The 26,624-nt window shown below is 54.6% G+C and overlaps 12 protein-coding genes across 12 annotated transcripts; 8 read left to right on the top strand and 4 right to left on the bottom strand.

Moving 5' to 3' along the window:
• Positions 1-174: 174 nt before the first annotated feature.
• Positions 175-4,168, top strand: rgsC (putative intermediate filament protein (Mdm1); the record flags this gene model as incomplete). The annotated part of the gene is made up of 2 exons (XM_025716920.1): positions 175-2,827; positions 2,910-4,168. The coding sequence occupies 2 exons, from the start codon at positions 175-177 to the stop codon at positions 3,929-3,931; spliced, it is 3,675 nt and encodes a 1,224-aa protein (XP_025574577.1). The 3' UTR covers positions 3,932-4,168.
• A 50-nt stretch (positions 4,169-4,218) lies between these two features.
• BO80DRAFT_425745 (uncharacterized protein) lies at positions 4,219-5,347 on the bottom strand. Its single transcript, XM_025719590.1, has 3 exons — positions 5,274-5,347; positions 4,892-5,192; positions 4,219-4,834 (listed from the first exon to the last, which is right to left on the bottom strand). Exons 2-3 carry the CDS (start codon positions 5,111-5,113, stop codon positions 4,685-4,687), a joined length of 372 nt encoding a protein of 123 aa, XP_025574576.1. The 5' UTR covers positions 5,114-5,192; positions 5,274-5,347; the 3' UTR covers positions 4,219-4,684.
• A 2,507-nt stretch (positions 5,348-7,854) lies between these two features.
• sonA (putative nuclear pore complex protein (SonA)) lies at positions 7,855-9,004 on the top strand (the record flags this gene model as incomplete). The annotated part of the gene is made up of 2 exons (XM_025721502.1): positions 7,855-8,118; positions 8,183-9,004. 2 exons carry the CDS (start codon positions 7,855-7,857, stop codon positions 9,002-9,004), a joined length of 1,086 nt encoding a protein of 361 aa, XP_025574575.1.
• A 550-nt stretch (positions 9,005-9,554) lies between these two features.
• BO80DRAFT_103167 (methionine--tRNA ligase MES1) lies at positions 9,555-12,223 on the bottom strand. Its single transcript, XM_025713349.1, has 2 exons — positions 11,599-12,223; positions 9,555-11,512 (listed from the first exon to the last, which is right to left on the bottom strand). Exons 1-2 carry the CDS (start codon positions 11,733-11,735, stop codon positions 9,691-9,693), a joined length of 1,959 nt encoding a protein of 652 aa, XP_025574574.1. The 5' UTR covers positions 11,736-12,223; the 3' UTR covers positions 9,555-9,690.
• BO80DRAFT_357280 (Yae1 family protein) lies at positions 12,076-12,675 on the top strand (the record flags this gene model as incomplete). The annotated part of the gene is made up of 1 exon (XM_025715831.1): positions 12,076-12,675. The coding sequence occupies one exon, from the start codon at positions 12,076-12,078 to the stop codon at positions 12,673-12,675; it is 600 nt and encodes a 199-aa protein (XP_025574573.1).
• Positions 12,676-12,712: 37 nt separating this feature from the next.
• Positions 12,713-13,225, top strand: BO80DRAFT_445639 (uncharacterized protein; the record flags this gene model as incomplete). The annotated part of the gene is made up of 1 exon (XM_025721501.1): positions 12,713-13,225. The coding sequence occupies one exon, from the start codon at positions 12,713-12,715 to the stop codon at positions 13,223-13,225; it is 513 nt and encodes a 170-aa protein (XP_025574572.1).
• A 14-nt stretch (positions 13,226-13,239) lies between these two features.
• Positions 13,240-14,809, top strand: BO80DRAFT_494133 (SMP-30/gluconolactonase/LRE family protein; the record flags this gene model as incomplete). Its single annotated transcript, XM_025723857.1, has 4 exons — positions 13,240-13,373; positions 13,435-13,994; positions 14,056-14,293; positions 14,359-14,809. 4 exons carry the CDS (start codon positions 13,240-13,242, stop codon positions 14,660-14,662), a joined length of 1,236 nt encoding a protein of 411 aa, XP_025574571.1. The 3' UTR covers positions 14,663-14,809.
• On the bottom strand, positions 14,530-16,217 carry BO80DRAFT_383408 (MYG1 family protein). The gene is made up of 2 exons (XM_025716919.1): positions 15,968-16,217; positions 14,530-15,889 (listed from the first exon to the last, which is right to left on the bottom strand). The coding sequence occupies exons 1-2, from the start codon at positions 16,051-16,053 to the stop codon at positions 14,860-14,862; spliced, it is 1,116 nt and encodes a 371-aa protein (XP_025574570.1). The 5' UTR covers positions 16,054-16,217; the 3' UTR covers positions 14,530-14,859.
• A 1,109-nt stretch (positions 16,218-17,326) lies between these two features.
• Positions 17,327-18,716, top strand: BO80DRAFT_435330 (ICE2 family protein; the record flags this gene model as incomplete). The annotated part of the gene is made up of 2 exons (XM_025720906.1): positions 17,327-17,848; positions 17,913-18,716. 2 exons carry the CDS (start codon positions 17,327-17,329, stop codon positions 18,714-18,716), a joined length of 1,326 nt encoding a protein of 441 aa, XP_025574569.1.
• A 1,398-nt stretch (positions 18,717-20,114) lies between these two features.
• BO80DRAFT_103258 (endosulfine family protein) lies at positions 20,115-21,129 on the bottom strand. The gene is made up of 3 exons (XM_025713350.1): positions 21,022-21,129; positions 20,869-20,952; positions 20,115-20,800 (listed from the first exon to the last, which is right to left on the bottom strand). Exons 1-3 carry the CDS (start codon positions 21,055-21,057, stop codon positions 20,426-20,428), a joined length of 495 nt encoding a protein of 164 aa, XP_025574568.1. The 5' UTR covers positions 21,058-21,129; the 3' UTR covers positions 20,115-20,425.
• Positions 21,130-22,197: 1,068 nt separating this feature from the next.
• On the top strand, positions 22,198-23,703 carry BO80DRAFT_425738 (SAM-dependent methyltransferase). Its single transcript, XM_025719589.1, has 5 exons — positions 22,198-22,856; positions 22,958-22,975; positions 23,037-23,147; positions 23,205-23,323; positions 23,381-23,703. Exons 1-5 carry the CDS (start codon positions 22,523-22,525, stop codon positions 23,435-23,437), a joined length of 639 nt encoding a protein of 212 aa, XP_025574567.1. The 5' UTR covers positions 22,198-22,522; the 3' UTR covers positions 23,438-23,703.
• A 614-nt stretch (positions 23,704-24,317) lies between these two features.
• Positions 24,318-26,316, top strand: kexA (serine-type carboxypeptidase kexA; the record flags this gene model as incomplete). The annotated part of the gene is made up of 3 exons (XM_025715828.1): positions 24,318-24,493; positions 24,557-24,917; positions 24,988-26,316. 3 exons carry the CDS (start codon positions 24,318-24,320, stop codon positions 26,314-26,316), a joined length of 1,866 nt encoding a protein of 621 aa, XP_025574566.1.
• Between the last annotated feature and the right edge of the window lie 308 nt (positions 26,317-26,624).

The raw sequence follows: 26,624 nt of genomic DNA, 5'->3' as shown, positions 1-26,624 counted from the left end.
GTCGTTTATCTCGCCGGTTCTCTTTCCCCTCAATCATCCCTTCCACAGTCCTCTTCAGATCTTCGGCTTCTTCTACCTCTGAACTGCTGCACCGGAACTCCGCCATGTCTTGCCCCCGCGTGATTACAGCCTTCCTTGCCTGACCGGCATGGCAGCACACCTGCTCCGGGGAGAATGGCCCTGAAGCATCGTGACTACGTCCTCCTGGGCATTGGTGGGTTTATAGCTTGGGGCCTGGCGGTGAAATGGCTCCCTGTGCTAAGGTACCTTGGCTATGCGCTGGTTTTGGGTGCCTTCCTTGCCTCAGCCGTCGTCATCGGTCTCGTGCTGCTCACGACGCGCTCTCGAAATGACGCTACTTCGACTGGTCCCAAGACCCTCTCCGTCGCCTTCCTCGCCCGTGCCCATTGGGAACAGGAGACGCAGGCTGTCCGACGTCGCTCGACCTATCATCCACCCTCCCTATACCCGCAATCTTTCGTCGTCTCCGAAGGCATTGACGAGCTCCTGACCCTAGCCACCCGGGATTTAATCGCATCGTGGTACCAGCATATCAGCCCCAACCCCGTATTCGTGAACGAGGTGGATCAGGTCATTCGGACGGCCATTGGAAATCTACGCGACAGACTTCTAGCGGAAGATCTCGTCTCCCTCGTGGTGTCCCGTATCTTCCCCATCATAACGGCTCATCTCAAAGAGTTCGAGGTCGCGGAGCGATTGGTACGGGGCAGGAACCTCACCCGAAATGTCACCGAGTCGGAAGAGTTGGACCTTGCTATCGCAAGTAAATATTGCGAGGGCCATTTGCATCCAGCAGCAGTACTATCCGTCTCCGACCAGAAGCCTGTGGAACAGGAATACCTCCGCAAGATCGCCGTGGGGTTACTGCCGCGGCTGTTTCCCGAGTCAGTCCTCAACAGTCGCATAGTCTCCGTCCTGATTCGTGAGATTGTTGCCTGCGCTGTGCTCTTCCCTCTCGTCTCCGTTCTCTCCGATCCAGACACGTGGAATCAACTGATGGAGGCTTATGGCCGAACAGCGATTCAGGACCGTAAAACCGTGCGAAAACTCAGGGCCGCCCTGGATGAGCATGCATCACCGGCGCCCAGGTCCAAAAAAGGTCACCCGTTTCCTCGATTAAGCCCTCACGATTCAGAGCGCGCTTTCGAGCGATTTGTCCGCGCCATCCGGCGCTGTAACAATATCTCCGACGCCAGGCGGTTCAGAGCCCTCGTGGCAAGTCAACTGAAACGAGAGATGATGGTGGAAGGGCAGGACCAGGTCTACCTTCGACGACTGGAGACAGGCAAGAGGGTCTTGGATCAGAAAGTAGCTAAGCTTTCCGCACCAGGAGGTACTCAGCTGTCGCACGCCTCCGCAGCCGTATCCCACTTTCGTCGTAAGAATTCAGTTCCTCAAGAAGCGTCATTGGTGGATGTCATGCACGACGCCTCAGGTCTCTCCTATTTTATGGAGTTCATGGACCGGCAGCAACTCATGTCTTTAGTGCAATTCTGGATTGTCGTCGACGGGTTTCGTAACCCCCTGGAGGATGATTTTGGAGACGAGAGCTCTCCAAGCTCCACGACTTGGACGCCGGCCGATAGGAGTGACATGGCCCTGATCAGCGAGACATATCTGTCGAAGCCTGAGTTGAAAGTCACGGATGAGTCGCGTCGAGTAGTTAAAAGCTTCCTGAGCGCAGGGAAGCGAGCCAGCTCGGAGCAGTATCGCAAAGCCCGGACCGTGATATTGAGCACCCAATCCGCGGTTCTTGAGGAGCTTCAGGAGACTTACTACCCTAAGTTCAAGCAATCTGATCTTTACTACAAGTATCTTGCCTCAGATGAAGCATCCCAAGCTGGCACTCAGTCACCCCAACGAAACTCCCCGAATATCGCAGAGGTGCCTGAACGGCGACCTCTTCCTCCCCTAATGAGTCGTACCTCGTCACAACCAGGAGCCAAGACGAAGGATCTGCGACGAGCGGCGGTTTCTTCGAGTGATGTTCGAAGCATGGGTAAATTGTTTGACGATGACGAATCTTCGAGGCGCTCTTTTGACTCTGAACGGTCCGCACCGCTGTTTGATGATGACTACGACACCGATCCTCTTGCGATGTCCACACACAGCCTGGGAAGAGACTCGCAAAATGGCGAGACCGAGGCGAACCAGAATGAAGTCATTGAAAACATGGAGGCGGCGTTGAACGACATTATTGCTAATGAGCCGAAAAATAGTAGGATTGAAGATTTGAAGAGCGCCGATGTATCGCCAACCGGACTGCCTGGCAGCGACCAGTATCCCAAGTCTCCGCGCAGCTCCATGGAGCTTGCTCGGGCAGAAAGCCGGACAGACGACAGAATAAAACCGAGCATCGCCTCACTGGGCCTCGTAGACCGATCCTCGCGCCTGGGGGTCTTCGATGATGATCTTTTCCCGGAACAGCAGAAGTACATCGAAGATGAATATGAAGAGCCTGTGGGAACTGACAACGACCCGGCTGACCAGGTGCATGAGGCGGCTCCTGGGGATCTCGGGTTGACAGAGGCAATCGAGGCGCTCACAGCTGACATCGACAAACTTGGGTCTCAGGAGTCGGTGGTGGACACTCTCACTCGCAAAGCAGAACTCACAAACAACACCGCGGAATTGAGAATCCTGCGAAAGTCCAAGGCCAGCATCCAGCGCGAGATGCACCGCAAAGAGATGCAACGGCAGCAGTACATCATCCAAGAGAGCGACAACAGCTTGTACGGCCGGTCGACCGTCCGCATCAAGTCCATCGTCGTTGGTAAAGAGGAAGATGGCCGAGAATTTGCGATGTGTATGTTAGCTTGCTTTGTTTCACCCTCCTCGCTCCCTCTTTGGACAACTACAGATGTGCGGTCCACTAACTCATTTCCTAGACGTGGTCGAGGTGCAACGAAACGCTGGGGAGCAGATGCCGGCGGCTTCCTGGGCCGTCGCCCGAAGATACAGCGAGTTCCACGAACTCCATCACAAACTGCGCATGCGATACCCATCCGTCCGTCACCTGGAGTTTCCACGTCGGCGCGTAGTCCTCAAACTCCAGAAGGAGTTCTTACAAAAACGACGCTTAGCTCTGGAAGCTTACCTCCAGAAGCTACTATTGCTTCCCGAAGTATGCCGGAGTCGTGACTTACGAGCCTTCCTTTCCCAACGGGCCATCATCCCCCGTAATGAAGCCCAAACCTCTACGAACGGAGAGACCAAAGACTTGGTCACCCGAATCTACAACTCCGTCGCTGACGGTATGGACGACTTTCTGGGTAACTTCGGGGTGTTGGACCAACTATCCACGGCCGGACAAAACCTCATCTCCGCCGCTACTAGCCAGCAAGCCTCCGCGATCCCTGACTCGGGGCTGGCCACAGAAGACGCGGTCACCGCCGCTGAAGCTGAAGCGGAACTGAATGCGTTTGAGGATCGCGAGCTGGAGCCATTCATCAAACCGATCTGTGACCTGTTTCTGGAGGCTTTCGAGCTAAACAAGGGCAACAACTGGCTGCGCGGGCGCGCCGTTGTCGTTGTCCTGCATCAGCTTCTGGGAGGCACGATCGAGCGCAAGGTGCGCGAAGGAGCACGCTCCCTAATCCAGGACGACTCGCTTTTGCGCTACCTCTCTCTGGTCAGGGACACCATGTGGCCGGGAGGAGTGCTGCGCCAAGGCAGAGTCCGCACTGCCTCCGAGCGACTGAAGAGTCGCACCGAAGCCAGCCTGGTCCTGGCCACGCTGATCCCCGACCTAGCAGGCAATGTGGTCGGACGAGCCAACGCGCAGGCCGCGGCACGAAGGATCTTTGCGACCCTGAACAACCAACGGCTGAACGCGCATTTAGTCTTCACCATCCTCGACGAGATCGTGTTGGTCTTATTTGGGGGAGGGGACGCTGGACGGATCCGTTGATGACTTATGTTTATGTGTATGATATCGATTTCCCTCTTGTTTCCCTTCGTTGGCCTTCCCCTATTTCCCTTGCGGACTGTATCAATATTAGCGGGCGCTGTGCATCGATGTGCTCTACCTAAGCGTCTTTCTTTCTTTTTTTTTTTTTGTTGTTTGTCGTGAGTTTCAGTCTGCTGAATGTTCTGCCAATCTGCCTTGGTACCGATCATGCTGTATGCTCGCCTTACCTACAAGTCCTGAAGGTTGTTAATGCACCGAGCCTCTTGATGGGACTGTAGATGGACATACTGATGATAATAAGCAGTCAGCTGCTGATAAGAGTGAGACACCTTTAGTTTGTGCCTGACGAGCGAGTTAGTACATCTACTAGTACGGGACTAGGCGGCAGCTCCAGATCAGTGTCACTCATAAAGTCAACTAAGTATGCTTTCTCTGTCTCCATGATGAGTATGAATGAAAGAATGTTGCTCGAAGATACAAGATCGTCCGATGCCCAGTAAGTCAACTCAATGGGAGAAGCCAGTGATGGATCCCCGAAATCGAAACGAAAGCAGGGAGTTGGGATTGAAGAACATTCAAGGCAGATTACAGGGATAATCATCCTCCCGTTTGATTCCTCCCTCGACACTCCCAAACACTGTTCTAGGAATGCCGAGAGCGAGGTAAGAGGCAAAGCATCACGCAGTATGGTGGAAGTACCCATTAGAATGGGGGATAGCAGGCATGAAGATTGTAGTACGAAACGATCGTCCTTTATGCCTCCTCTGCTTTCTTCTTCTTGGACTTCTTGCTGGGCTGTTGAGGGGGGCCCTGCTTGGTCTGGTGAACAATGAGACGTGTCCAGCACTCCTCCTTGTCCCACTCGAAACCAGCGAGGTAGGGCTTGTCCAATTCATCATCGGCCTAGAGCGCATGGGGGTTAGCATTGGTTGGCAATACTCAGCACTTCCGGCAAGATACCTTCTTTTTGAACTGCTTGTAAATTGCGTCCAGCGCATCCTTTATCGTGACGCCCTTCATGTTGCGAGCGGTCACCTCCAACCCTAAGGGGAAGTGCAGATCAATTTTCTTGACTGGAGGGTTGACCAGGTGAAGCTTGAGCATATCTTTGTCCTCGACCGACGATGGCGAGGTGTTGAGCTTCCTGGTTCCCCGGTTAGCTCCCTCTTTTCTCCTGGGCATGTTTTACAGCTACAATGACGGGCTTACCATCCGGTCTTTTGGGTTTCGATCGGGAGTGTGATTTCAATCTGCTTCTCCTCTACCAGGGGCGGGATCGTTAGCAGCGAGCCCTTGAACGACGGGAATCCTCAATCCTATTAAACATATAGGAGGATCTCACCCAGTTCTTTGATGTTGAAGACGCCCTCTTTCAGGGACGAGGCACGTCTCTGGCCCTTCTTAGCCTCCTTGTCGGGGGATATCGTCAAGCCAGCGATGGCCGAGTCAACCTTGGTCAGCTCTTCAGACATGGCTGCAGACAAGGTGGCAGTGAGGAGCTAAAAGCTGAGAACTGTACTGGTATCCGGAGCCAAGTGTTAGTGCATCGATGCTGGACCAAGGCCTGTTCTAATGAAGGGGACACAAGACCGGGGATGGGTGATGACGTTTGAATGACTACCTTCTGGGGAAGGGGAAGGAGTTGAGCTTACCTGGTAAGTGAAGTGAAGTGAAGGGGACGATAGATGATTGGTATTGGTAGTATCTGGGATGGCAGAGGAAGGCTAGAGAAGATGATGAGGATTCAGGGAAGAGGGGGAGGAAGAAGAGGAAGGAGAAGAAATAGAAGAGGGGAGACGGGGGAGAGAGCAAGAGAGAGGGCAGGTGACTTGGATGGGCCAACCCAGAATTGCGACCCCCTCCCCCCTCGAGAAGGGAAGGAGCGGTCCACTGGAGGAGGGTGACTTACCTGACGTACAATACCCCGGACAGCCCTTCCTTACGTCGTCTACTACAAGTACCTGCAGCACCGGGTGTCCGTCAGGTCACTCACTACTAGTACTACTACTATGTATGTATCAATGACGGACTAGTGACTACGGGGACCAAGGAATAATGGGGAGGCGGTGCTCAACATTGAATTAGATCGGGGCCCCCAAATCCACCAGCCCGGGTCGTACGTTTGCTTCGACGAAAAAAGGGTGGAATGATGAGTCCCGACTTAGAGGAAGACATGATGTAGCGATCTCCGCACCGGGTGTTGGTTGCATCTTCATCCGGGCCATCACCTGATGCGAGTTTCACGGTTTTCCCCAGGTCTCATCCCTCCGTTCACTGTCACTGTACTTGGGGGATTCTTAAATCCATCGACCTCGTCTCCCTCCCTATTCTTGACGCAGCCGGCGCAACCGGATCACACGAGCAGGGCTTGACGTCGAGAGCTCCGGGCGACGGTCCACTAAGGCTGCACCCCGCATTCCCGCTCGCTCCACTTGGCCTACTTTTGTCGTGTACTTTATTTCCTGCCCGCCGCGGCTTTCGGTCGGGCTCCCGGCTGGCCGATTCAATATCCATACCTGCACGGTACTTGACCTACGTGTGGATAAACCAGTGCGACACCTCCTTCGTCGACACACAGCTACGGTCGAGGGATCCATCTGTTTCGTCTCCGGGGAGAGCAAGTACATCGGATCGGATTGATCGACACAGACGGAAAACGGAAATGGATGACCTCACGGTGCCCGTTTCCTTTCATTGTGCCAGACAATCGGCGGTTTCCTTTCCGTGGTACAGACCAAACTGTAACCATCCATTCATGTAAGGCAAGTCACCAATCGCAGCACGTGAGCTCCCCAACTTCGAGGTCGCGATTGATTGAATGAAGGGATACATCCCTGGCCGCGACGGGACCAGCTCCATGTTTATCACCCTCACGGGGTGTGCCTGTCCAGGCCCCGGGACTGGACCAGTGGTATGATCCAGTGTATTCCGTATCCTACCTAAGTACATTCAAGAGTGAGACCACCACCACCGGGCCCCAGCAATCGACGATCATATGGTCGTGGGCTGCAGGTAATTGGCCGTCAGTCGGCCTGGCCTTGCAGGTTTGGGCGGGGTCCTACGAATCACCATCTGGCACCGGCTGCGTTTCCATATTGCCTGCAACACTGCTGCCATCGGTTGTAGTGGGTGGCGACCAGTTGCAGCTCAGCTCAACGTACCACTCGTAGTCAGTACTATTAGTGTCCTGGTGGTTGATGCAGATCGTTGCGGGTGTCCGACAAAGGTCGACTGAACATCCTGCAAATCGCTAGTCTCTGGACCAGACAGCTCGGAACGTGGATGTGATGGGAGATGGGAGAAATCCCTACACCGTGTAGATACAGATATACATACGGTACCACACCCGAGGTCGAATCAGAAGACCATTGCGAACAGAATATGATAAGCCAAAAGAAAGATGTAAGATGACAAACGGCTATATAAGGGAGGAGTTATACGAATGGATCCGACTGCCAGAAGACCCCCAGGTTTCCAGCAGATGGATGGGGATGCACAGCAGTCATCCTCATGGTGATGGTGGTGGTGGTGGTGGTTCGGGGGAAGGAAGCTCACCCCCGCTGACTCAGCCGTTTGTCTTGTTTGAAGGCGGTGAGGACGACCGGCGAGAACTGAGAAGATATTCGATCAATTATTGCCCGTTTGGACGAAGGAGCATTCGTGCCATTCAGTTTCATTCCTTCGATCTTGAATGCTGCTCTGGTCGCCGGTCTAGTGCGCCCCTCGCCATACCCAAGCTCAACAACCCCCGTTGGTCAATTCGGCTGGTTGCGCCCTGCGTCTTCCGCTATCGCGTCGCTGCCTTCCCGCCTTCAGTCACGTCTGCTTTTTCCTTGTTCGTCTCGCGCTGCGGATCCCCTCAAGTTCTCTGCTGTGCACTTTTCACCTAATTGAGTAGAACCTCATAGCAACCCGCCGTTCGGATGTCGCTCTTCAGTGGTGTCGGCGCTTCGGCGACCACGGCTGGTCAGACCAACACCACGGGTGATACCTCGAAAGATGTCGCCCTCAATTCTCCTCCCGAGGACAGCATCTCGGACCTCCGATTCTCGCCCGCCAGTGATCATCTTGCAGTCGCCTCGTGGGACAAGAAGGTTCGCATCTATGAGATCAACGACCAGGGCCAGAGCGAAGGCAAAGCTCTGTTCGAGCACGAGGCCCCTGTCCTGAATTGCTGTTGGTCACCGGTGAGCTTCCTCCATTCCCTGTTGCAGCGTTGTCGGTCCGCTGACAGCGTCTCTGTTTGCCTAGGATGGTACGAAAGTGGTCGGAGCCGGTGCCGATAAAGCCGCTCGCATGCTGGACCTCGCAGCCAATGCAACCACCCCCGTCCAAGTCGCCGCCCACGATGCGCCCATCAAGTGCTGCCATATGATCCCGAACCCGGCCGGAAATAGCCCGCTACTGGTGACCGGCTCTTGGGATAAGACCGTCAAATACTGGGATTTGCGACAGTCCACGCCCATTGCGACGGTGGAGTGTCAGGAGCGGGTCTACACCATGGACGTCAAGAACAAGCTCCTCGTGGTCGGCACCGCTGACCGGTACATCAACATCATCAACCTCGACAACCCCACCAAATTCTACAAGACTATGCAGTCCCCCCTCAAGTGGCAGACGCGGGTAGTCAGCTGCTTTTCCGACGCCACCGGGTTTGCCGTCGGCAGCGTCGAGGGCCGCTGTGCCATCCAGTACGTCGAGGAGAAGGACTCCAGCTCCAACTTCAGCTTCAAGTGCCATCGCGAGACCCCCCAACGGGATGTCCACAACATCTTCTCCGTCAACTCCATCTCCTTCCACCCTGTTCACGGCACGTTCAGCACCGCCGGCAGTGACGGCACGTTCAACTTCTGGGACAAGGACGCCAAGCACCGTCTTAAGGGATACCCCTCCGTGGGCGGCACCATCTCTAGCACTGCCTTCAACCGCAGCGGCAACATCTTCGCATACGCCGTCAGCTACGACTGGAGCAAGGGCTACTCCGCCAACACCCAGCAATTGCCCAACAAGGTCATGCTGCACCCCGTCGGCCCAGAAGAGGTGAAGCCCAGGCCAGTCACCCGGAAGAGGTAATAGAGAGGCTGGCTTGCGGATCTGAAAATGGGGGCGTCGTTGGAAGGGAGCCAGCCTAAACTGGGCTCGGGGTTCATCATGTGGAGTATCATGCTCGGCCCATACATGGATTGGCTAGTCATGTTCTGCTATCTCTTTTTCCTTTTCCTTTTTTTTTACATCTCATCCATGTATCATGTACCCTTTTATTAGTATTGTTCACTGGGAATGCATATGAGCGATTCATTTTAGGTCAAGTGTGTTGCCTGGGTTTTCAGGGACAGGTCGTTTCTTCGAGGGAGCAGAGGAAAGACAAGAGAAAGAACCAAAACAACCTCCTGTAGCTATTGTGAGTTGGGAGACCCAGAAATGGGATTTCTAACCCCCCCCCGGCCGTATAAAAGAAGAAGATGAGATGCATTTGGTTGAAACCCATGTTGAATTCTCGAGTTCTGTTGAACGGCGGAAAGGGAAAAGACCAAAGCAAGATATCCAGAAACTAACTAATGAAATAGTACCCATCAATCAATTCATCATGTCACCTACATCGTATCTCATATCGACCCTTCCACATGTATGTACGGAGCAACACCTAACAACGACCAGCCGGAAATATAGAACGCTCTAATCATCAGGATATCAAGGAGTCAGTAGTCACTGCACTCTATAGACGCTGTCGTTCGAGTCTGGACTAGGGTGAATTCTATTTAGGATGAGGGGATCGTGACCTGGGCCACGCCATCGGTGACCTTCTCGACGGCATCGCCGGTGACATCCGTAGCCTGGGCTCCTCCTTTGGCAGAGGCCTCAACAGCTTCGCCACCCGCAGCAGCAGCCTCGGCAGCAGCCTTGGCCTTCTTCTCCTTCTTCTTGGCCTTAGCGGCGGCGTTTGCGGCCTTCTTGGCCGCTGCCTTGGCAGCTTCCTCCTCCTTCTTCTGCCTGTCCGCCTGGGAGCCACCGAACATGTCGCGCCACACATCGGCCTTCTTGGGGTCGATCCGGGAGAACAGGTACTGGGCCTTTCCGATCTTGTGGCCAGACTTGATAACGGTCGGCTTCCAGCCGTCCTTGATGTCCTCCAGAGACGGGATCAATCCGAACGGCACGTCGAGCTGCTCGTTGATCGACTTGGTGGTGGCGGGAAGGTAGGGAGCGAAAACGCTGGCCAGGAGATGGATCAGATTGAGCACAGTACCGACGACGGCAGCAGCACGCTCGGGCTCGTTGGCAATCAAGGTGTTATCCAGGCGGTTTGCCTGAATCAATCCGTTTCCGATCTCGGCCAGCTTCATCGCGCTGGTGACACCGGCGCGGAGGTGGGCGCCCTCCATCTCTTCCACGTACTGCCGAAGAGTCGCCGTCACCTCGTCCAAGGTAGGCTGGAAGCTTTCGGGAACAGTAAATTCGGGCACAACCGAGCCGTAAGACGCGATGACAAGCTTGATGACACGGTTGACAAGGTTACCGAGCTTGGCCAGCAACTCACTGTTGTTGCTCTCAACGAAGGAGCGCCATTCGAACTGAGTATCTCCGGTCTCAGGACGGTTCTTCAGGAGATAGTAGCGCCATACATCCGGGGGCACACCCGTCTCCTTGGCGCTGGTGCCAAAGACACCGATACCCCGAGACTTGCTGAACTTGCCGCCTTCGTAGTTCAAGTACTCGGTTGTGCTCAGGTGGTGAAGCATGGTCCACTTGTCCTTGGTTCCCAGCTGGGTACCTGGGAAGATAACACTGTGGAAGGGGACGTTATCCTTGCCCAGGAACTGATACAGCTGAACATCTTCCGGGTTCCGCCACCAGAGCTCCCAGTCCGGAGTATAGTTGGCAGTGATGGAGGGGTAGCCAATGCAGGCCTCGAACCAAACGTAGAGCACCTTGTTTTCCATGCCTTCTAGCGGCACGGGGACACCCCATTTAAGGTCTCTCGTGATACCGCGGTCTTTCAGACCTTCCTTCAACCAGGATTCGGTAATGACACGCGAGTTCTTAGGCCAGTCACCCTTTTCAATGGCATTCTTAGACCATTCTTCGATCTGAGGCTGCAGCTTGTCGAGGAGGAGGTGGATGTGTTTCGTCGAGCGGCGGACGGGGGTGGCACCGTCGAGCTTGCAGCGTGGGTTGATGAGGTCGAAAGGATCGAGGAGATGTCCACACTTGTCGCACTGGTCTCCACGAGCGTCGTCATAGTGGCATCGAGGGCACTCTCCCTCCACGTAGCGATCCGCCAAGAAAGATCCATGAGTCTCACAGAACGGCTGCTCGGCCGTCTTCTCGGTCAGATAGCCGTTCTCGTACAGCTTCTTGAAGATGGCCTGTGAGATTTCGGTGTGTTGCTCCGTCGGGGTGCGACCGAAGTGATCGAAACCAATCTCAAACCACTCATACACCTCCTGGTGGATCTTGTTGTACTTGGCGCACAGCTCCTCTGGCGTCACTTTCTCCTCCAAAGCCTTGGTCTCCGTCGCCGTTCCGTATTCATCAGTTCCACAGATGTACAGTGTTTGATGTCCGCATGCCTTGTGGAATCTGAAGGTCGGGGTCAGCACCGCAGAGTCGACATTGATGGCGAGCACGCGACAGGCGTCAGACAAAGGGAAGGAAGAGGATGATACCTGGCGAAGACATCGGCACTGAGGACGGAGCCAACGATGTTACCCAAGTGAGGCACGTTGTTGACGTAGGGCAAGGCACTGGTGACCAGGATATTGCGCTGGCCCTGCTTGGGCAGGATCTTGGATTCCGAAGCCATGATGGGGTTGGGGGAGGCGGATGGCGGGGTTGTTTATCAGCGGAGGGAGGGGTAGAGATAAATAAAGGATGTTGCAACTTTTTCGCGGGTGTGGATGATTCATCGAGGCGCCTTTTCGGCCGCGCCTCTCCGCACCTGGCCTTCCTTCGTCCTTCTTCCTTCTTCCACTCCTTCCACTCCTTTCCCCCCACTCGGCGCCAGTCGACTGCAGATTCGGATTTGTGAGGTCGCGCTCGGACTTGGCTCCTTTCTTATCTCGCCGTCGGGGAGAATCTCTCATTATCGCCTCACCGAGTTCTACTGTCTCTCCCTCTCTTCCGCTCCGTTGGACACCAGAAACATGGACAGTAGTAACCTGCTCGAGAGCCTCCTCGATCTGGAGGAAGACTTTTACAAAGAAGGCTATGACCTAGGAGTCGCGGATGGCGCGCAAGCCGGGTACACCGAGGGCAGTGTATTTGCTGTCGAGAAAGGATTCGAGAAATTCGTCGAATTGGGAAGACTGTATGGCAAAGCCCTGGTCTGGGCTCAACGTCTTGCAGATTCCCAGCCGTCTAACCACTCCGACTCGGCCGGCCAGGCCAAGGGAGGCCTCTCTTCTTCCCTGGTGGGTGAGAAGCCAGAACAATCCTCCTTGCTAGACCCGGCCATCTGCAGGGAAATGTCGAGCTTCCCGTCGAGTTCTAGACTAGCAAAGAACATCGATACGCTGCTGGAATTGGTAGATCCCGCATCCCTACCTATGGTGAACACGGAGGAAGCGGTCAACGATGTAGATGAGCGTATGAAAGGCGCGGCCATCAAAGCCAAGCTGATCCAGCGGGCGTTGGGGGAGAGGGAAGACAACTCGGACATTCATCCCGATGCCAAGGAGCTCCCGGTGTCTGGGGATGGAACCGGCAGCATCGAAGACATTAGTTCCCTGAATATCCGGCATTGATGGGTTGATTGCTGCTCTCCACCGGCAAGGATCTGCCATGGTCAGCGGACACGGCTTTGGCCTGCAGTATCTTCCTCGGGGTCTCCTCGGAGGTGCTCCGACTAGCGAGCTCCCAGAAGCTGCTCTCTCTGTTCCTGCAAGCTTCGATGCCTTCCTGGGCTGGGATTGCTGGGCTAGATACACTGAATTCTCCGCAATATTGGGACACCTTGGGGACGGCCCCGGGGTGATGATCGTTCCGCAAACTCGCCATTACCCCACACTAAGACCTTCTTCCGTGCAGAGCTCGCCAGTGAGGCCTCGGAATGCCCCCTCAGGGCTGTTCCCCGCATATGCGTGGGATCAAACTGGCTTGAGTGAGAATCAGGGTCAGTCCGCTGATCCCGCATTTTCTTTTCAATCACCGCCGCCGTCTTCCGATGGGGTTGACTACAAATATCGAGTCCTCCCCCGGGGGGACCTTCCAGCTGATCAGAATGAAAGCCTGTCATTCCAACCCCTGACCCCTTCGAAGCCTCAACTCGATGGACCTTTGATAGAATATTCGTAAAAGAAGAAATCACAATGCAACTGCTCCTGCTGCTTTTCGGATCTCTCTCAGGCAGACTCGCTCACGCCCAAACCGGGGTCACCAAGCCCATCTCAGAAGCTTGTGGTCCTTCGGTGGTATGCATCAATCACTACGCGAATGTCCTCCCGTGAGTTGCGTGCAATGTACAGTTGCTCAACTAACTCGTACCCGTGTTGATGTATGACCAGCTACCATTTCTTTCGAAATGTAACCACCATGGACGCCGTTACGACTTTCGGTGACACTACAGTAGCAAACGGCTCCACACTGCAGGACATCAAGGCAGCCGACTTCATCGTATACAATAAGGAGAAGGGCCTTGAGATTCTGGGCTCCACGCCAAGGTACGAATACGTCTTTGCTGTTTCCGAAGCGGTGCACGAAGCCCCAGTCTACGTAGCGTCACAGAACAAGCTGTACCTGTCGCAACTGGCTCCTCCGCCAGGCTACCTGCCGCAGCTTGTGATCGATCTCAACCAGAACCCGCCGACGTTGTCCGAGTTTCTCTCCGATCCGCCGGTGTATGCCCCCAATGGCGGAACGTTCCATGACGGCAAGATCATCTGGGGAGCCTCAGGTGGTAACAGATCCATTGGCGGCACCGAACAACGAGTCTCTCTGAGGACGTTAGATCCAGAGACCAACAAGACAGTCAGTCTGGTCAACAATTACTTCGGATACTACTTCAACACCATCGACGATCTTGCCGTGCATCCTAAGACCGGCGATATCTGGTTCACCGATCCACGTGAGTCTCCGCCACGCGACCCCATCGGCATCTGCATCTGCATCTACTAACCCGTATGTAGAATACTCCTGGTTCAATGATCTCACCGACACCCCTCCACAGCTCCCTTGCGCTAGTTACCGGTATAACGCCTCTTCCGGGGCAGTCGTCGTGGTCGACGACTCTATCGGTCAGCCCAATGGCATTGCTTTTACCCCGGATGGATCCATCGTGTATATCAGCGACACCGCTGCGGTTAGCGCTCCTGTTGATCCCAGATACGGCCATCCAGGCAGTACATTCAATACCACGCATCGGCGGTATGTAATCTGAGCCCTCGCACTGAAGGAACCTTACTCACGTAGCTCTACCTGCGTCCCTATAGAACCATTTATGCCTTTGACGTGAGCGAGGACGGTGCCCATGCTTACAATAAACGGGCTATTTATCTGGCGCCTGGATTTGTTCCCGACGGGCTGAAAGTAGCAGCGAATGGGTACATCGTGACGGGGTGCGGCCGAGGCGTCGACGTCCTCGACCCTTCTGGGGAGCTGCTCTTGACGATTCAAACCAATTACACGGTACAGAACTTCGCCTGGACTGGCCCTGAGCTGAAGACGTTGTGGCTGATGGGCAATGGAGGGATCAGTAAGGTCGAATGGAACCTGCCAGGCCAGGTATTGAAATAGGTGGGCGTGCATGGCAGGTGCGACATCGGCCTGCAATCCAACGTCGCATTATGAAGAGGTGGTCTAAAGGGCTACGATAGAAGACTCCTAGGACATCACTGCTTTCCAAACAATATGACTTTTAGATGAACTCTTATCAAAACCCCTTACCGTCGTGACCAGAAGTGCATACCTGTCGTTAATTGCAACTCAACTCTTTACTCCAATCCACGGATGGCCATAGCAAGAGCGCCCTCCTTCGTCTGGTGACCACCGATGAAGCCACTGGCGTGGACGAAGACCGCACCTTCGGGAACCTTGGGCTTTCCTGATTTCTCAGCCTCCGCTGCCATAACGCCATCGAGGTCGGCATCGCGGACACCCCGCCACGCCTCCGGCAGAGGCTTGCGGGACACGAAGCTACCCTCGTTTTCGGAGACGCACTGCACACGCCACTTAGACCCCTCGGTGGCACTCTCAGGATACAGGACATAGTAGACCTGGTCATCAGCACTGATCTCGTTGGATCCCGAAGCTTCCTTCTCGAAGTTGTAGAGGTGCTCTTTCCAGGGCATACCACCCTGAGGCAAGACGATGATCCGACCCGACGCGTTGACATCCCGACGGGAACGGTAAGCCGCACCGATGGTTGTGCGCGCAGGCAGCCAGGAGGAAGCGGCATGGTGCAACTTGCGAGCAAAGACGTTTCCAATGAACGTGCTAGCCCGGGCGAACAGACTATCCTCGTCCTGAGGCTCCCCGGGGGGGCAGGTGGGGTCCGGGTTGTTCATATCACCAACCACGGAGGCAATCGTGATTCCGCCGTCCTTGAAGCGCTTCTCGATGTTGGCGGCGGAGATGGCGGCGGGGTCGTAAGCGGAGATACCGTTGTCGTTGGCATCAACAGCTTCGATGAAATCGGTGTACAGCTTCTCGTACAACAGGGTAACGTCCTCATGGTCCAGGGGCAACGAGGTGTGTTGGGCGATGATGGCCCGACCAAAGTGCATGTAAACTAGTCCTGCCGAGGAGAGCTTGGTGTTGCGGTTGGGGAAGGTGGTGGCGAAAGTACGCTGGTGGTGATCATAGCGGTTGTTGGCGGGGTCGTATTCTCCGCCCACGTCGACCACGGTATGGCAGGTAGCGAGTTGGGCGGGATCCCGGGTCCGGAGGAGGGGAGAGGATGAGTATGTGGGCAGAAGACGGAGAAGGTAAACGGCAAGGGCCTCGTCGGCGTGGAAGTGACCGCTGAACAGGGAGGATCGTCAGTATTTTGGAGCCCAGATCGGAGACAAAGCTTCGTAGGAAGCTTTTCCGGAGACTTACTTGTGAGTTCCGATCAAGGGAGAGGAGGTCTTGACCTTCTTCGCAGCAGTTTCGGCCATCTTGAATAATTGGCGGTACCGGAGCATACAAGAGTAGTAGAGTTAGGTGGGGGATAAGGAATGAAGAAGTGAGGAAATCCACTCGATGGTCAGGTCGAGTGATCTTGGAGGATTAGGTAGAATACTAAGTAGTGTAACTAGTAAGTCGAAAGTAAAATATAGAATGTAGAATGTTGAATGTCGAAATGTCGATACTGCCGCGAGGGCCTGGATCGGTTTGGTATCCGCGATCTGCGATTGGCGCGCTGAAGAGGGTGCCGCCTTCCCCAAGCGGAAAGGTCCTAGACGGGTCGGAGCTGCCGCCTTACTGGAACCGGCTGCCAATTAGGGTTTCGAGCAGAGGGCTTGACGGGAGCATGTGAGGGGGAGGGGAGCTACTAGGCCGGAACAAGCAGTCCGTTGTATGACGGGATGTACTCCTAATGTACTTCTCACGTACTTCTCATGTAGTCTGTATGTACGGAGTACAAGGTACATACGGAGTAGAACGTACGGTCGCGTGCTTCGTCTGAAGACTCAGACATGTTCAGACATGTTCAGACTTCAAGCTCTCCCCTCGAAAGCCAGAGCCCTTAATGTTAGCCGCCAGAATCTCCCAGATTCCACCAGCCTCTGACCTGACCGCTACTTACAGGTAGGTCTGGCCAGAGATCCACCGCCTTCCGTTCTGCGCCAAAGGCTGGGCTGGAAGGGATTAGTGTTATGATGATTATTATTGCGACTATCGCCAAATGCCAGACCGTGCCCCCTTTCCTGATTTTGCGTCCTACTTGTCCATCCCGAAGTCACTGCGGCCGTTAAGCTTTGCGCCTCTCTGTCCGTGGCCCTCCCCAGGACCGTCCAGACTCTGGAGATCGGTTGGCGTGTCTTGACCTCTGCCTATCTGTCCTTCGCACGTGCCAACTGCCTTCCAGGCCAATCCATCCAAATTATCCCATCCCTCCTCCGTCCCGCTTGCGAGATAAGATCGAATCTTCGCACCACCTGAAAGAAGAGGCGCTTTTATTGAGATTCCCATACACGAAGCATCGTCAGAGCCGACCAGTCTAAACCCCAGGAACCTGACCCCTGGCTTCATGTATCCTTAACTCAGGATTTCGTCACCCTCTCGCCCTCCCACTCCAAGATCGATCTAGTCTTGGAGGCTGTCTACCTGACACCGCGTCCTCCCCCCCCCTCCTCTCTCCCCTCCTCCCCCTCCGTGCCTGCTGCTGCTTCCTCCGGCAGATTCACCCTCCGTACCTTGTCTGCTTCGATCGCGTACCCCCCTCCGGTCCGGTAGCCTGGTCTATATTGTCCGATGTGGTTCTTTCGGGTCCTTTCGTCGGCCGTCTTCCTGGCCGTCACCGTCTCTTCCATTCCCCTCGCCTTTGACGTGGGTGGAAAAACATGCGGTCTGGCCTATTCCCTGTCCCTGGCAACCTTCTATTTCCTATTTTCGCTGCTGCGGCTTACCACCCCGGATCGGTCATGGCTCCGTTCTTCCCTGATCGTCCTCATTAGCTCGACGCAATGGCTCATCATCCCTATCCTGCTTATCTGGTCGCTGAACCGCTTCTCCATCGATACCGACAACGCTGGCTCCTGGGTGGAACGGACCTTCACGGGGAGAAGGGCCCACGACTCGTCAATCCAGGAGTGGCTATTTGGGCCCGACGGGCTGGTGGAATCCGTGACGATCGGGAATTGGGATAAACTACTGAGATGGTCGACCCCGGTTTTCCAGCTGGTCGAAGGATTCTGCAGCTTATTGGTCATACAGGCTGCAGGGCAAATCACCCGCTGGCTTGTCAACCGCGGTGGGCGAAGTGATAGCTGGATGGTGCGTACACGTCACTCAATAGTTCATCCAGCGTGGAGCCTATTTGCTAATTATGCTTTCTTAGATCGGCCTTTTGGTACTATCGGCCTCCATCATATCAAGTTCCGTATACTTTCTTTGGCGGGTTCTTCAGTTCCCCGAGATTTCTAATGTCGACGCGGCCTTGATTGGGGTGTCCATCACCTGCGCGGTGATTCTATGCGCGTGGGGAATAGGGAGTGGGCGTGGGAATCCAGTGGAGAGTTCCCTGCTGTTCGCATACATCGTTCTATGCATCTATCAAATTTTCACCGATTACCAACCGTCACATCCCATGGAGCAAGTTCCTTCTCCCGCCCAAGCCGGGGATTTTCCACCGCTTCCTCCAATCATCATGGCTTCATATACGACCTTGATGCATGCCTTGTCTACCTTGCCTTCCATCATCCATGCCGCCTTCAACGTGATCACCGCAGTTTTTGGTGCTGTCACTCCCTCCGTGCTGATCTCGCTCACATACCGCATCATCGTTCTGTACGCGTCAACTCGGATCATACCTGCCGTCCGCGAATCGGGCGCGCGTGCTCTCTCCCAAGAAGCGTCGCTGGATGACACCGATGCGGCTGGCCAGTTCCTGGGCGTACTCAGCTACTTCTCCCCATCGATCCTCATCGCCGTTTACACCAGCCTCTTAATGCAGCATTTCGCGTCTACCTCCCAAGCGATGGGCGGCAGTGGCGAGTGGTGGAGCACTCAGGGGGCCGGCGGTGGAAACTTGTGGCGGTGGGCCAACCTGGCCGGCACGATGGCCCTGTATGCTGTCGAACTATACCTTGGTGAGAACGACGACCTAGACTCCGGCTTAGCTGGTCACTGGAAGACCGACTGAGCGTCATCGAAAGTCCGGATGCCATTTTTTGGGGCCCCTCATCGACTTGGACTGCTTTCATCGGGTACGGTTGGCGGTTGACCACTTCCATCTTGAAGCCAGATAAACATGGAGAACGTTTCTTATGGGCACGGACCGCGGATATGGACGCCTATCGACACCTCTCACTGAGGTCGATGTTGCCGTTGAGCAGTGACTTTCCCAGCTAGGCGGTGCCGGGCAAAAGGAGCATGCTTTTCGAACGATCCCAGGGAAAGCGCTTCAGAGGCCAGCATTGTCATTTTGCTATCTCAGATACTCTTACATTCTTCGCACGGGATTGGAAGCACAAGGAGCTTCCAGTTTTCCCTACTTGCAGCATCTATTCCGGACGACTATGTTACTCCGGGAACCCAAGGCTGCGACGCAGCAAATAGCTCTTGGACCATGTTCCTGGGCAGTGATACGGAACCGATGTAATCATCGCTCTCCAGCCAAAGGCAATGGCCCAGTGTAGCTTGTGCTGGATAGTGTGCAAGCACATGAACCGGCGACTTGCTTTGTGCTTGTTCTGCTGCCCTGTTACCCCTCCACGCCTGACTAGCCCCGGTCACCCGGCCGGGACTGTGCCGCCTCCTTTTCTCACTCTTCTTCATTGTTCCTTATTTTATCACGACCCTACAATCCACTTTTGCTACTATACCCCCCGGTCCTTCGTTGAATTATCCACGCCTTGTCTTTTCCATGCGCCAAGGACCATATTTTCTGCATGTATTGTGCCTTCTCCGCGGCTTTGCTTCGCTATTTGATTTGTGTGCCTTAGACGAGTTCTTATACCCAATGGCAGTTCGAGGTGGACGATGCGATGTTTGTGTCTGCAGCGACTTTGTGTTGGTCATCTTCATGTTACACATAGTGCCGGATGTCAGCTGAGCCGAATTAAGTTGCTTGCACTAGTGCTGTGCTTTCCGAAGCTTTGATGGATTGGGCCTGCGCTGGTTTCCATGTTTCCACGTATCAACGTAGGCTGCCGCAAATACGGTATGCAGACAGCGCGGGAAGAGACCGAGACAACCGTCATAAGCATTTGGCCATGCTGGAGTATAAATCACGCCCAGGAAAGTATCATCATCGAATGGAACCGTGTACCCAGCACACATGAAGCAACTGTACTCCGTATGCGAAGCCATTTTCAAATTTCGAGGGGCATCAGATGTGCCACCAGTAACATATGAAACAAACAGACCAGCAACAAGGCGATTCGCATACGGTCGGACATAATCAAGTCGACAAACCACAAATGACCTTACTATATGATCTGCAATTGATATTGACAGAGAAGAGAAAAGACTCGAAAAGATATCCTTGGAAACAAAACACGCAGCAACGGACCAGTGTGGACGGGCTCGGTAGTCCAATCTTCATCCACCAAGTCATGCCCAGACCACAGAAGGTGGCTGAATTGAACCTCCGTCTCGCCCATGCAACTTCGTTGCTGCTGGCCAGGAACAGAGCCCACACGGGTTCGTTCACAGAAATCGTTGATGCTGGAAGAGGTGGGGGAAAGGCGAAAAGAAAAGAAAAGAAAAGAGAAGAGAAACAAATGTCGTGAATACATTAGAATAGACCGATAGCGCCAGGCTCTTTTGATGCCACCCACCACCAACAGGAAAACAGAGAGACTGAAGCAAAAGGGATGTAGACAAGGCAGGAAAACGCATGTCGATGATTTATTGCCGAATAGGAACCCCACCCCGAGCCGGAGGTGGGCTCACGCTATCATCGTTGTTCTGCTCAGCCCCCTCGGCTTCATCCACGCTTGTTCCCCGTTGCAGATAACTCGCCTCCTTCACAGGGCTTCGGCTCTGAAATCCGATGGAGCCTGGATGGCCACTAATGCTACCGGGGATCTGCTGTCCTCCCTGCGCGCTGATGCTCCCGCCATTGCCTGCGGCTGCGGGATTGTTGGCACCGGGCGAGGTGGCCGTCAGATGAGGGATGTTCTCCGGGACGGGGTGTTGGGAGCCGATGTTGGTGACACCCACGTCCGAAGCCTTTCCGGCCTTGCTAAGCGCATAGTCGCCCGAGTCGAAGTATTTCCGCTCCTGGACGGTAACCAACAGCGTTAAAGGGTGGACGAGGACCGAATTCAGGGACAACCGAATCGACATACCTTCAGCTTGTTCTGCAGGAGATCCTTCTTGGTGGGCATTTTGCCATAGAGGCGAAAAAGGCGTTGCTCATCAGGGCTCATCTTCTGCGGGGCACCGTGTCAGTCTCAGCCCAACCAATAGCCGGAACAAAGGGATTGTTGGCCGAGACTCACGCTGGTATCGATCTTGTTCTGCTGATGGGGGTTCATCTTGGCGAGATGGGAGGTTGAAAATGGACGATTCGGAAAAATGAAGACCAGCCGCCAGTAGGTGCGAGTAACAGGGAGAAGAGGTGAGGCGGGGGGGGGGTGGAAAGGTCAGGTTGTCGGGTTGTCAGGTAGATGGATGAAGTGTGGTAACTGGAAGTGTCGTCAGGAAACCCCACCGATGGCGGGGAGGAAAGTATAGATCCAAATAGATGAGACGACTTGGGACAAAAGTCAGGTGAGGGTGGGGAGGGACGAGCAAGACCAAGCAGTGTTTTGAACGATAGAATTGTATGCCGACGACTTGGAAGTATGAGTGAGGCGATGAGTGCAGTTGAGCAGAGAGAGGGAGGGGGAAGAAGTCGCCCGAGCAAGAAGATAAAGACGAGTGAGAAGCAGCCAGCAGCCAGCAGCCAACAGCGCCGGCCGTCATGGGGATCATCATCGAGGTGGTGAGCCACCGTCGGTGGTTGGCTGTGACCGCCCCCGTACCAACCCTGGACTCCGCCAGCACCAGCTCACTAGCCCCTGTTCGAGCCTAGGCTCGCATCAATCCGGTAAAGAGCCGTCTGCGTCCGGTTTAGTGCCATGGATTCTGGAACGACTCCACCAGACCGTGACCGTACCATACGGCACCGGCCTCCAAATTTATCAATGATCGCTTTGGTTTTGCCCTTTCTTCCTCGCTCGGGGTGCAGCCAGCCAGTACGGAGTGCCCGGCATGCATGGCAGTCCGTCTCTGCCGGAAAGTCGAAGTCCTTTCCCCCTTTTAGTTCATTTGTGGATTCCCAGATTTACAATGGTTCGTAGTAGTAGATATACCCAGTACGTCGAGTCGCAGACTACTAGTTGCAGTTATCGTCCCGATAAGTCCATCCGGTTATCGATTAGAAACCACACCCAACAGCCCCTCTCAGGCACGAAGATGCCGCGTGAAACAAGAGCTTCGACCCAGCAACAGTAGGATATAAACAACTTGAAGGGAGTCTGGGATTCGAGTCTGTTCCCTCGGATCGCATAAGATGAACGGGTAATTGAGTCGCTGGGGCGGGAGGGAAAGGATGGGTTGGCTGGTGGTGTGGTGTATTATTTATTACTTGGTATTCGCCCTCAGAATTGAATTGACTTCACGGAATCAAATTCGGCGGCGGCTGCTTTTTCTCTGCCCCTCCCACGGCCATCGTCCTCGTCGCTTCGACGGTCTATCTAAAGTCCCCACTTGACAGATTCTCGTTGTTCACTCCTTGCCTACAAGCTGTCGGTGTCCAGCCATAGTTTTGGGGCATTTTTATTCTTCTTCTTTCTCGGTCTGCATTCCCATCTATCTATCTACCCTTATAAAAAGTTATACCCGTGACGACACACTTGGGGGTACGGGCCACACTACCTTTGATACCCCACCAACTGTAACAAATAGAAGCCATTGTTTCGGTGGCAGGAAACAACAAGCCCTTCCAATCGCAACACAATGAGCGAGCAAGGTTTGTCCTCCGGGCCCGTGACCATTGTGGTCGAGCATCTGGACCCCGAGCTGGGCGCTTGGTCCGCCTTGGAGTATGGCTGCATTGCCCGGGAATCACACGCAGCCGGGAGCAAATTCCTCCTCAGCTCCGTGCCCACCTCCCTGCAGATGCCAGAAGACCTGGCCGCTACCCCAGGACTCGGGGTGGAGCATCGCAGTGTGGAGGAGGTCTTTGCAGACCGGAAATCTAGGGTCTGTCTGTTGGACCCGTCTGCTCAGGTTGAGCTAAGTCCGGCCGATGCGGAGACCTTCGATGTCTTCCTCTTTGGGGGGATCCTTGGTGAGTACTACTCGGCCCGCTCCTTATCCGGACTGTTGGGTGTGCCAATTGCCCTGGTGGGATCCTTGTATGGCTAATCCCAGAGATTAATTGGTCTTCAGGCGATGACCCTCCCCGTGGTAAGTTCTCAGCAAGAAGCTACCAGCTGTGAGGTTCCGGATGCTAACGAGATGACATCAGATCGGACCTCCGAACTGCGCAAGAAGGGCTATGCCGGAAGAAGACTGGGCCCTAAACAGATGACCACGGACACGGCGGTGCGTGTTACACGCATGGTCGTGCATGAGAAAGGTCAACTCTGCTTCCCGTGACAGTGTGAGCCAAGAGATGAGAACTGACTCCTGACAGTGCCTCTGGAGCAAATCTCATACATTGACCACCCGGAGATTTTGATCAACGAGCATGAACGCACCGAGATGCCCTTCCGCTATGTCAAGGGAGCGGATGGTGAACCCATCATGCCCAAGGTATGTCCTGGCTGCGACCCTTCGAAGGGATGTGTACCACTCACACGATAACTTCAGGGCATGGTTGAGTTGATCAAGAAGGATGCCGACCAGGGCATCGACGATCTTGTTTAATCCATTATACTAACTAGTTAGCGGCGGGCCTAGTTTTGTCAGCAACTGTATTGAATCATCACGAAGGGGAGCACCCTTGGAAGTCTGCTCTATAGAACTGCATGGATGCTTACGCTAACCGTGTTGAACGGCCTGTGGTTCGATTGGGGGGCATAGATAGCTTCGCCAAGGAGGATAATATAATTGGAGCCATTGCCACGCGGGCCTTGTGGCGCCCGTCCGATAGGCACTATGAATCGCTAGGCCAATTCTTGCATCTGAGGGACACAGTAAGACGCTCGATTCCTCTCTTATTCTTTCTATTATTCTATAGAACGAACCTATAGAGCCCCCAAATAGGCAAGGATGGGCTGGGACCGTTCCGAAACGGTATCAGATCGGTCTCGTCCCGCCTCCCGGGAAGGCTCCGGGGCTGCCTCGCGGCGCGTATTGAGGTAACCAGATCGCCCAGATACCGGGTGGTACGCCGCCATACCGTCCGCCGCCCCGTCTGGCCACGCCATCCATTCATCCACTCATCATCCACTGCAATCCATCTCATTCCCTCTCCTCTCCTACTCTCTTCTCTCGGTTTTCCCTCCTCCCTCAGATTCCCTCGTGACGATTCCTTCGTTGTTCCGCCTGGGAGGAGCTGTACCCTTCCATCCGCTCGGATTTCTCGTCCCTTGACCTGTTCCTGAGCTATCCCGCTCCTATCCGCCGAGAGACTCCCGATAGCACTGCCCATCTCCTACCGGGTGAAGGGTAAGAAGCGCAAGGGCCGGTCGACTCAATCGATGATTCCTTGAACACTTTTCCAAGTCCGCTTGGGACCGTTCCCTCTGCGCTGTCTTCAGCAATTTCTACACAAAATTCCCCCGTATCCGCCTAGCTCCTACCGATGGTCTCCTTATCGTTCCGCGGGGCGACCACTTCCGTTCCCTCAATGGCATCCTGGTTCCTCTCAGCGCTCTTTCTTCTGAGCCCATCCTTGGTGTCAGCCAAGTCGGCGGCAGACTACTATGTCCATTCCTTGCCGGGTGCCCCCGAGGGCCCCCTGTTGAAGATGCATGCTGGGTAAGCTCCCATCTCGGACCTGTCCGCGTAGCGCAAATGCTGACTTGTCTCGCCCGCGTGCAGCCATATTGAGGTGGACCAACAAAGCAATGGAAATCTTTTCTTTTGGCATTACCAGAATCGCCATATTGCCAACCGCCAGCGAACCGTGATCTGGTTGAATGGCGGTCCCGGATGTAGTTCAATGGACGGAGCCCTGATGGAGGTCGGTCCGTATCGCCTAAAGGACAACGAAACCTTGGTGTACAACGAGGGGTCCTGGGATGAATTTGCGAACCTGCTGTTCGTCGACCAGCCAGTCGGAACCGGGTTCAGTTATGTCAACACGGACAGCTATCTTCATGAACTCGATGAGATGGCAGCTCAGTTTATCACCTTTTTGGAAGAGTGGTTCAGGCTATTTCCGGAGTATGAACGGGATGATGTAGGCTTGGCTCCTCCCATACTACCCACGTTATGCTCCTTTAAGGACCTTGTTCTAACTTTCCCGGCAGATCTATATTGCTGGCGAGTCTTACGCCGGCCAGCATATTCCATACATCGCCAAAGCCATTCAGGAACGGAACAAGAACGTCCAGGGGAAAACTATTGCTCGGTGGAATTTGCAGGGCCTCCTGATCGGCAATGGCTGGATATCTCCCACTGAACAGTACCTTTCTTACTTGCCTTACGCCTATGAAGAAGGCCTCATCAAGGAAGGTAGCAGGACGGCAAAGGAACTCGAGGTGTTGCAGTCTGTCTGCCAGTCCAGGCTGGAAACGGGAAAGAACAAGGTAAATCTGAATGACTGCGAGAAGGTCATGACTAGTTTGCTGGATAAGACGGTCTCAAACGATCAATGCTACAACATGTACGACATTCGCCTTCGCGACACCACCGACGCATGTGGTATGAACTGGCCGACCGACTTGGAAGATGTGAAACCCTACTTGCAGCGGCAAGACGTTGTGGAAGCGCTCAATATCAATCCGGAAAAGAAATCCGGCTGGGTGGAGTGTTCAGGAGCCGTGGGCAGCGCCTTCAATCCTCAGAAGTCCGTGCCGTCCGTTCAACTGCTCCCGGGACTACTGGAATCCGGGATTCAAATTCTTCTCTTCAGCGGTGACAAGGATCTTATTTGCAACCATGTCGGGACCGAACAGCTGATCAACAATATGAAATGGAACGGGGGCACCGGTTTCGAGACCTCACCCGGTGTCTGGGCTCCCCGACACGACTGGAGCTTTGAAGGCGAACCGGCTGGCATATATCAATACGCCAGAAACCTGACCTATGTACTTATCTATAACGCCAGCCACATGGTCCCTTACGACCTTCCCCGGCAGAGTCGGGACATGCTGGATCGCTTCATGAATGTCGACATCGCGAGCATCGGAGGCAGCCCCACCGACTCGCGCATCGACGGTGAGAAGCTGCCCCAGACGTCCGTGGGCGGTCACCCGAACAGCACTGCAGCGGAGGAGCAGGCCAAGGAGAAGATCAAGGAGACGGAGTGGAAAGCCTACGCCAAATCGGGCGAGGCCGTTCTCGTCGTCGTCATCATTGGAGTGTCCGTCTGGGGCTTCTTCATCTGGCGCAGCCGCCGGCGTCACCAGGGATACCGGGGCGTCTGGCACAAGGACATGAGCGGAAGCTCTGTTCTGGAACGCTTCCACAGCAAGCGCACGGGAGGCGCCGACGTTGAAGCTGGCGACTTTGACGTGGCCGAACTCGACGACCTGCATTCCCCGGGGCTCGAGAGAGAACATTACGCCGTGGGCGACGACAGCGACGAGGATGACATCTCGCGACAGCATTCTCGACAGGCCTCCCGGGCCGGATAATCTTTCATCATTCATCTTGGCTGTTGGTTTACTTTTGATAGGGTCTGGTTGGTGTCTTGCTTTTGGCCGCGAGGGACAGTATATCATCACTTGTGCATTTTCCATCGTATCTATCTAGGTTGAAACCTGGCATCATGTAGACATGAACAAATTTATGACCCAACCTCCCCAATCCATCGTGATATGTAGCCAGACAAAGGTCCTCCTCTTATCATCAACTCCCTATCCAACAAGATCCATGCCGGTTTACTCTATCTCTTTCCCGAGACAAACAACCCTGTATCGTACTCATCATCGTTCACATTCGT

This window comes from Aspergillus ibericus (genome assembly GCF_003184845.1).
Source record: "Aspergillus ibericus CBS 121593 unplaced genomic scaffold BO80scaffold_23, whole genome shotgun sequence".
NCBI classification, from domain to species: Eukaryota; Fungi; Ascomycota; class Eurotiomycetes; order Eurotiales; family Aspergillaceae; genus Aspergillus; species Aspergillus ibericus.
The sequence above is the reverse complement of the archived record's forward strand: the minus strand, read 5'-3'. Positions and strand labels throughout refer to the sequence as shown.

Coding starts and splice junctions, on each gene's coding strand:
- BO80DRAFT_425745 (XM_025719590.1), bottom strand. CDS start 5,113: ATGCCCAGGAGAAAAGAGGGAGCTAACCGGGGAACCAGGAAGCTCAAC. Junction 4,835..4,891: donor ACAAGCAGTTCAAAAAGAAG/GTATCTTGCCGG, acceptor CATGCGCTCTAG/GCCGATGATGAATTGGACAA.
- BO80DRAFT_103258 (XM_025713350.1), bottom strand. CDS start 21,057: ATGAACCCCCATCAGCAGAACAAGATCGATACCAGC. Junction 20,953..21,021: donor AGAACAAGATCGATACCAGC/GTGAGTCTCGGC, acceptor GGTGCCCCGCAG/AAGATGAGCCCTGATGAGCA. Junction 20,801..20,868: donor TCCTGCAGAACAAGCTGAAG/GTATGTCGATTC, acceptor GTTACCGTCCAG/GAGCGGAAATACTTCGACTC.
- BO80DRAFT_103167 (XM_025713349.1), bottom strand. CDS start 11,735: ATGGCTTCGGAATCCAAGATCCTGCCCAAGCAGGGCCAGCGCAATATC. Junction 11,513..11,598: donor AGTGCCGATGTCTTCGCCAG/GTATCATCCTCT, acceptor CCCGACCTTCAG/ATTCCACAAGGCATGCGGAC.
- BO80DRAFT_425738 (XM_025719589.1), top strand. CDS start 22,523: ATGAGCGAGCAAGGTTTGTCCTCCGGGCCCGTGACCATTGTGGTCGAG. Junction 23,148..23,204: donor CATGGTCGTGCATGAGAAAG/GTCAACTCTGCT, acceptor GACTCCTGACAG/TGCCTCTGGAGCAAATCTCA. Junction 23,324..23,380: donor GTGAACCCATCATGCCCAAG/GTATGTCCTGGC, acceptor CGATAACTTCAG/GGCATGGTTGAGTTGATCAA.
- BO80DRAFT_383408 (XM_025716919.1), bottom strand. CDS start 16,053: ATGCTCCGGTACCGCCAATTATTCAAGATGGCCGAAACTGCTGCGAAG. Junction 15,890..15,967: donor CCCTTGATCGGAACTCACAA/GTAAGTCTCCGG, acceptor CTCCCTGTTCAG/CGGTCACTTCCACGCCGACG.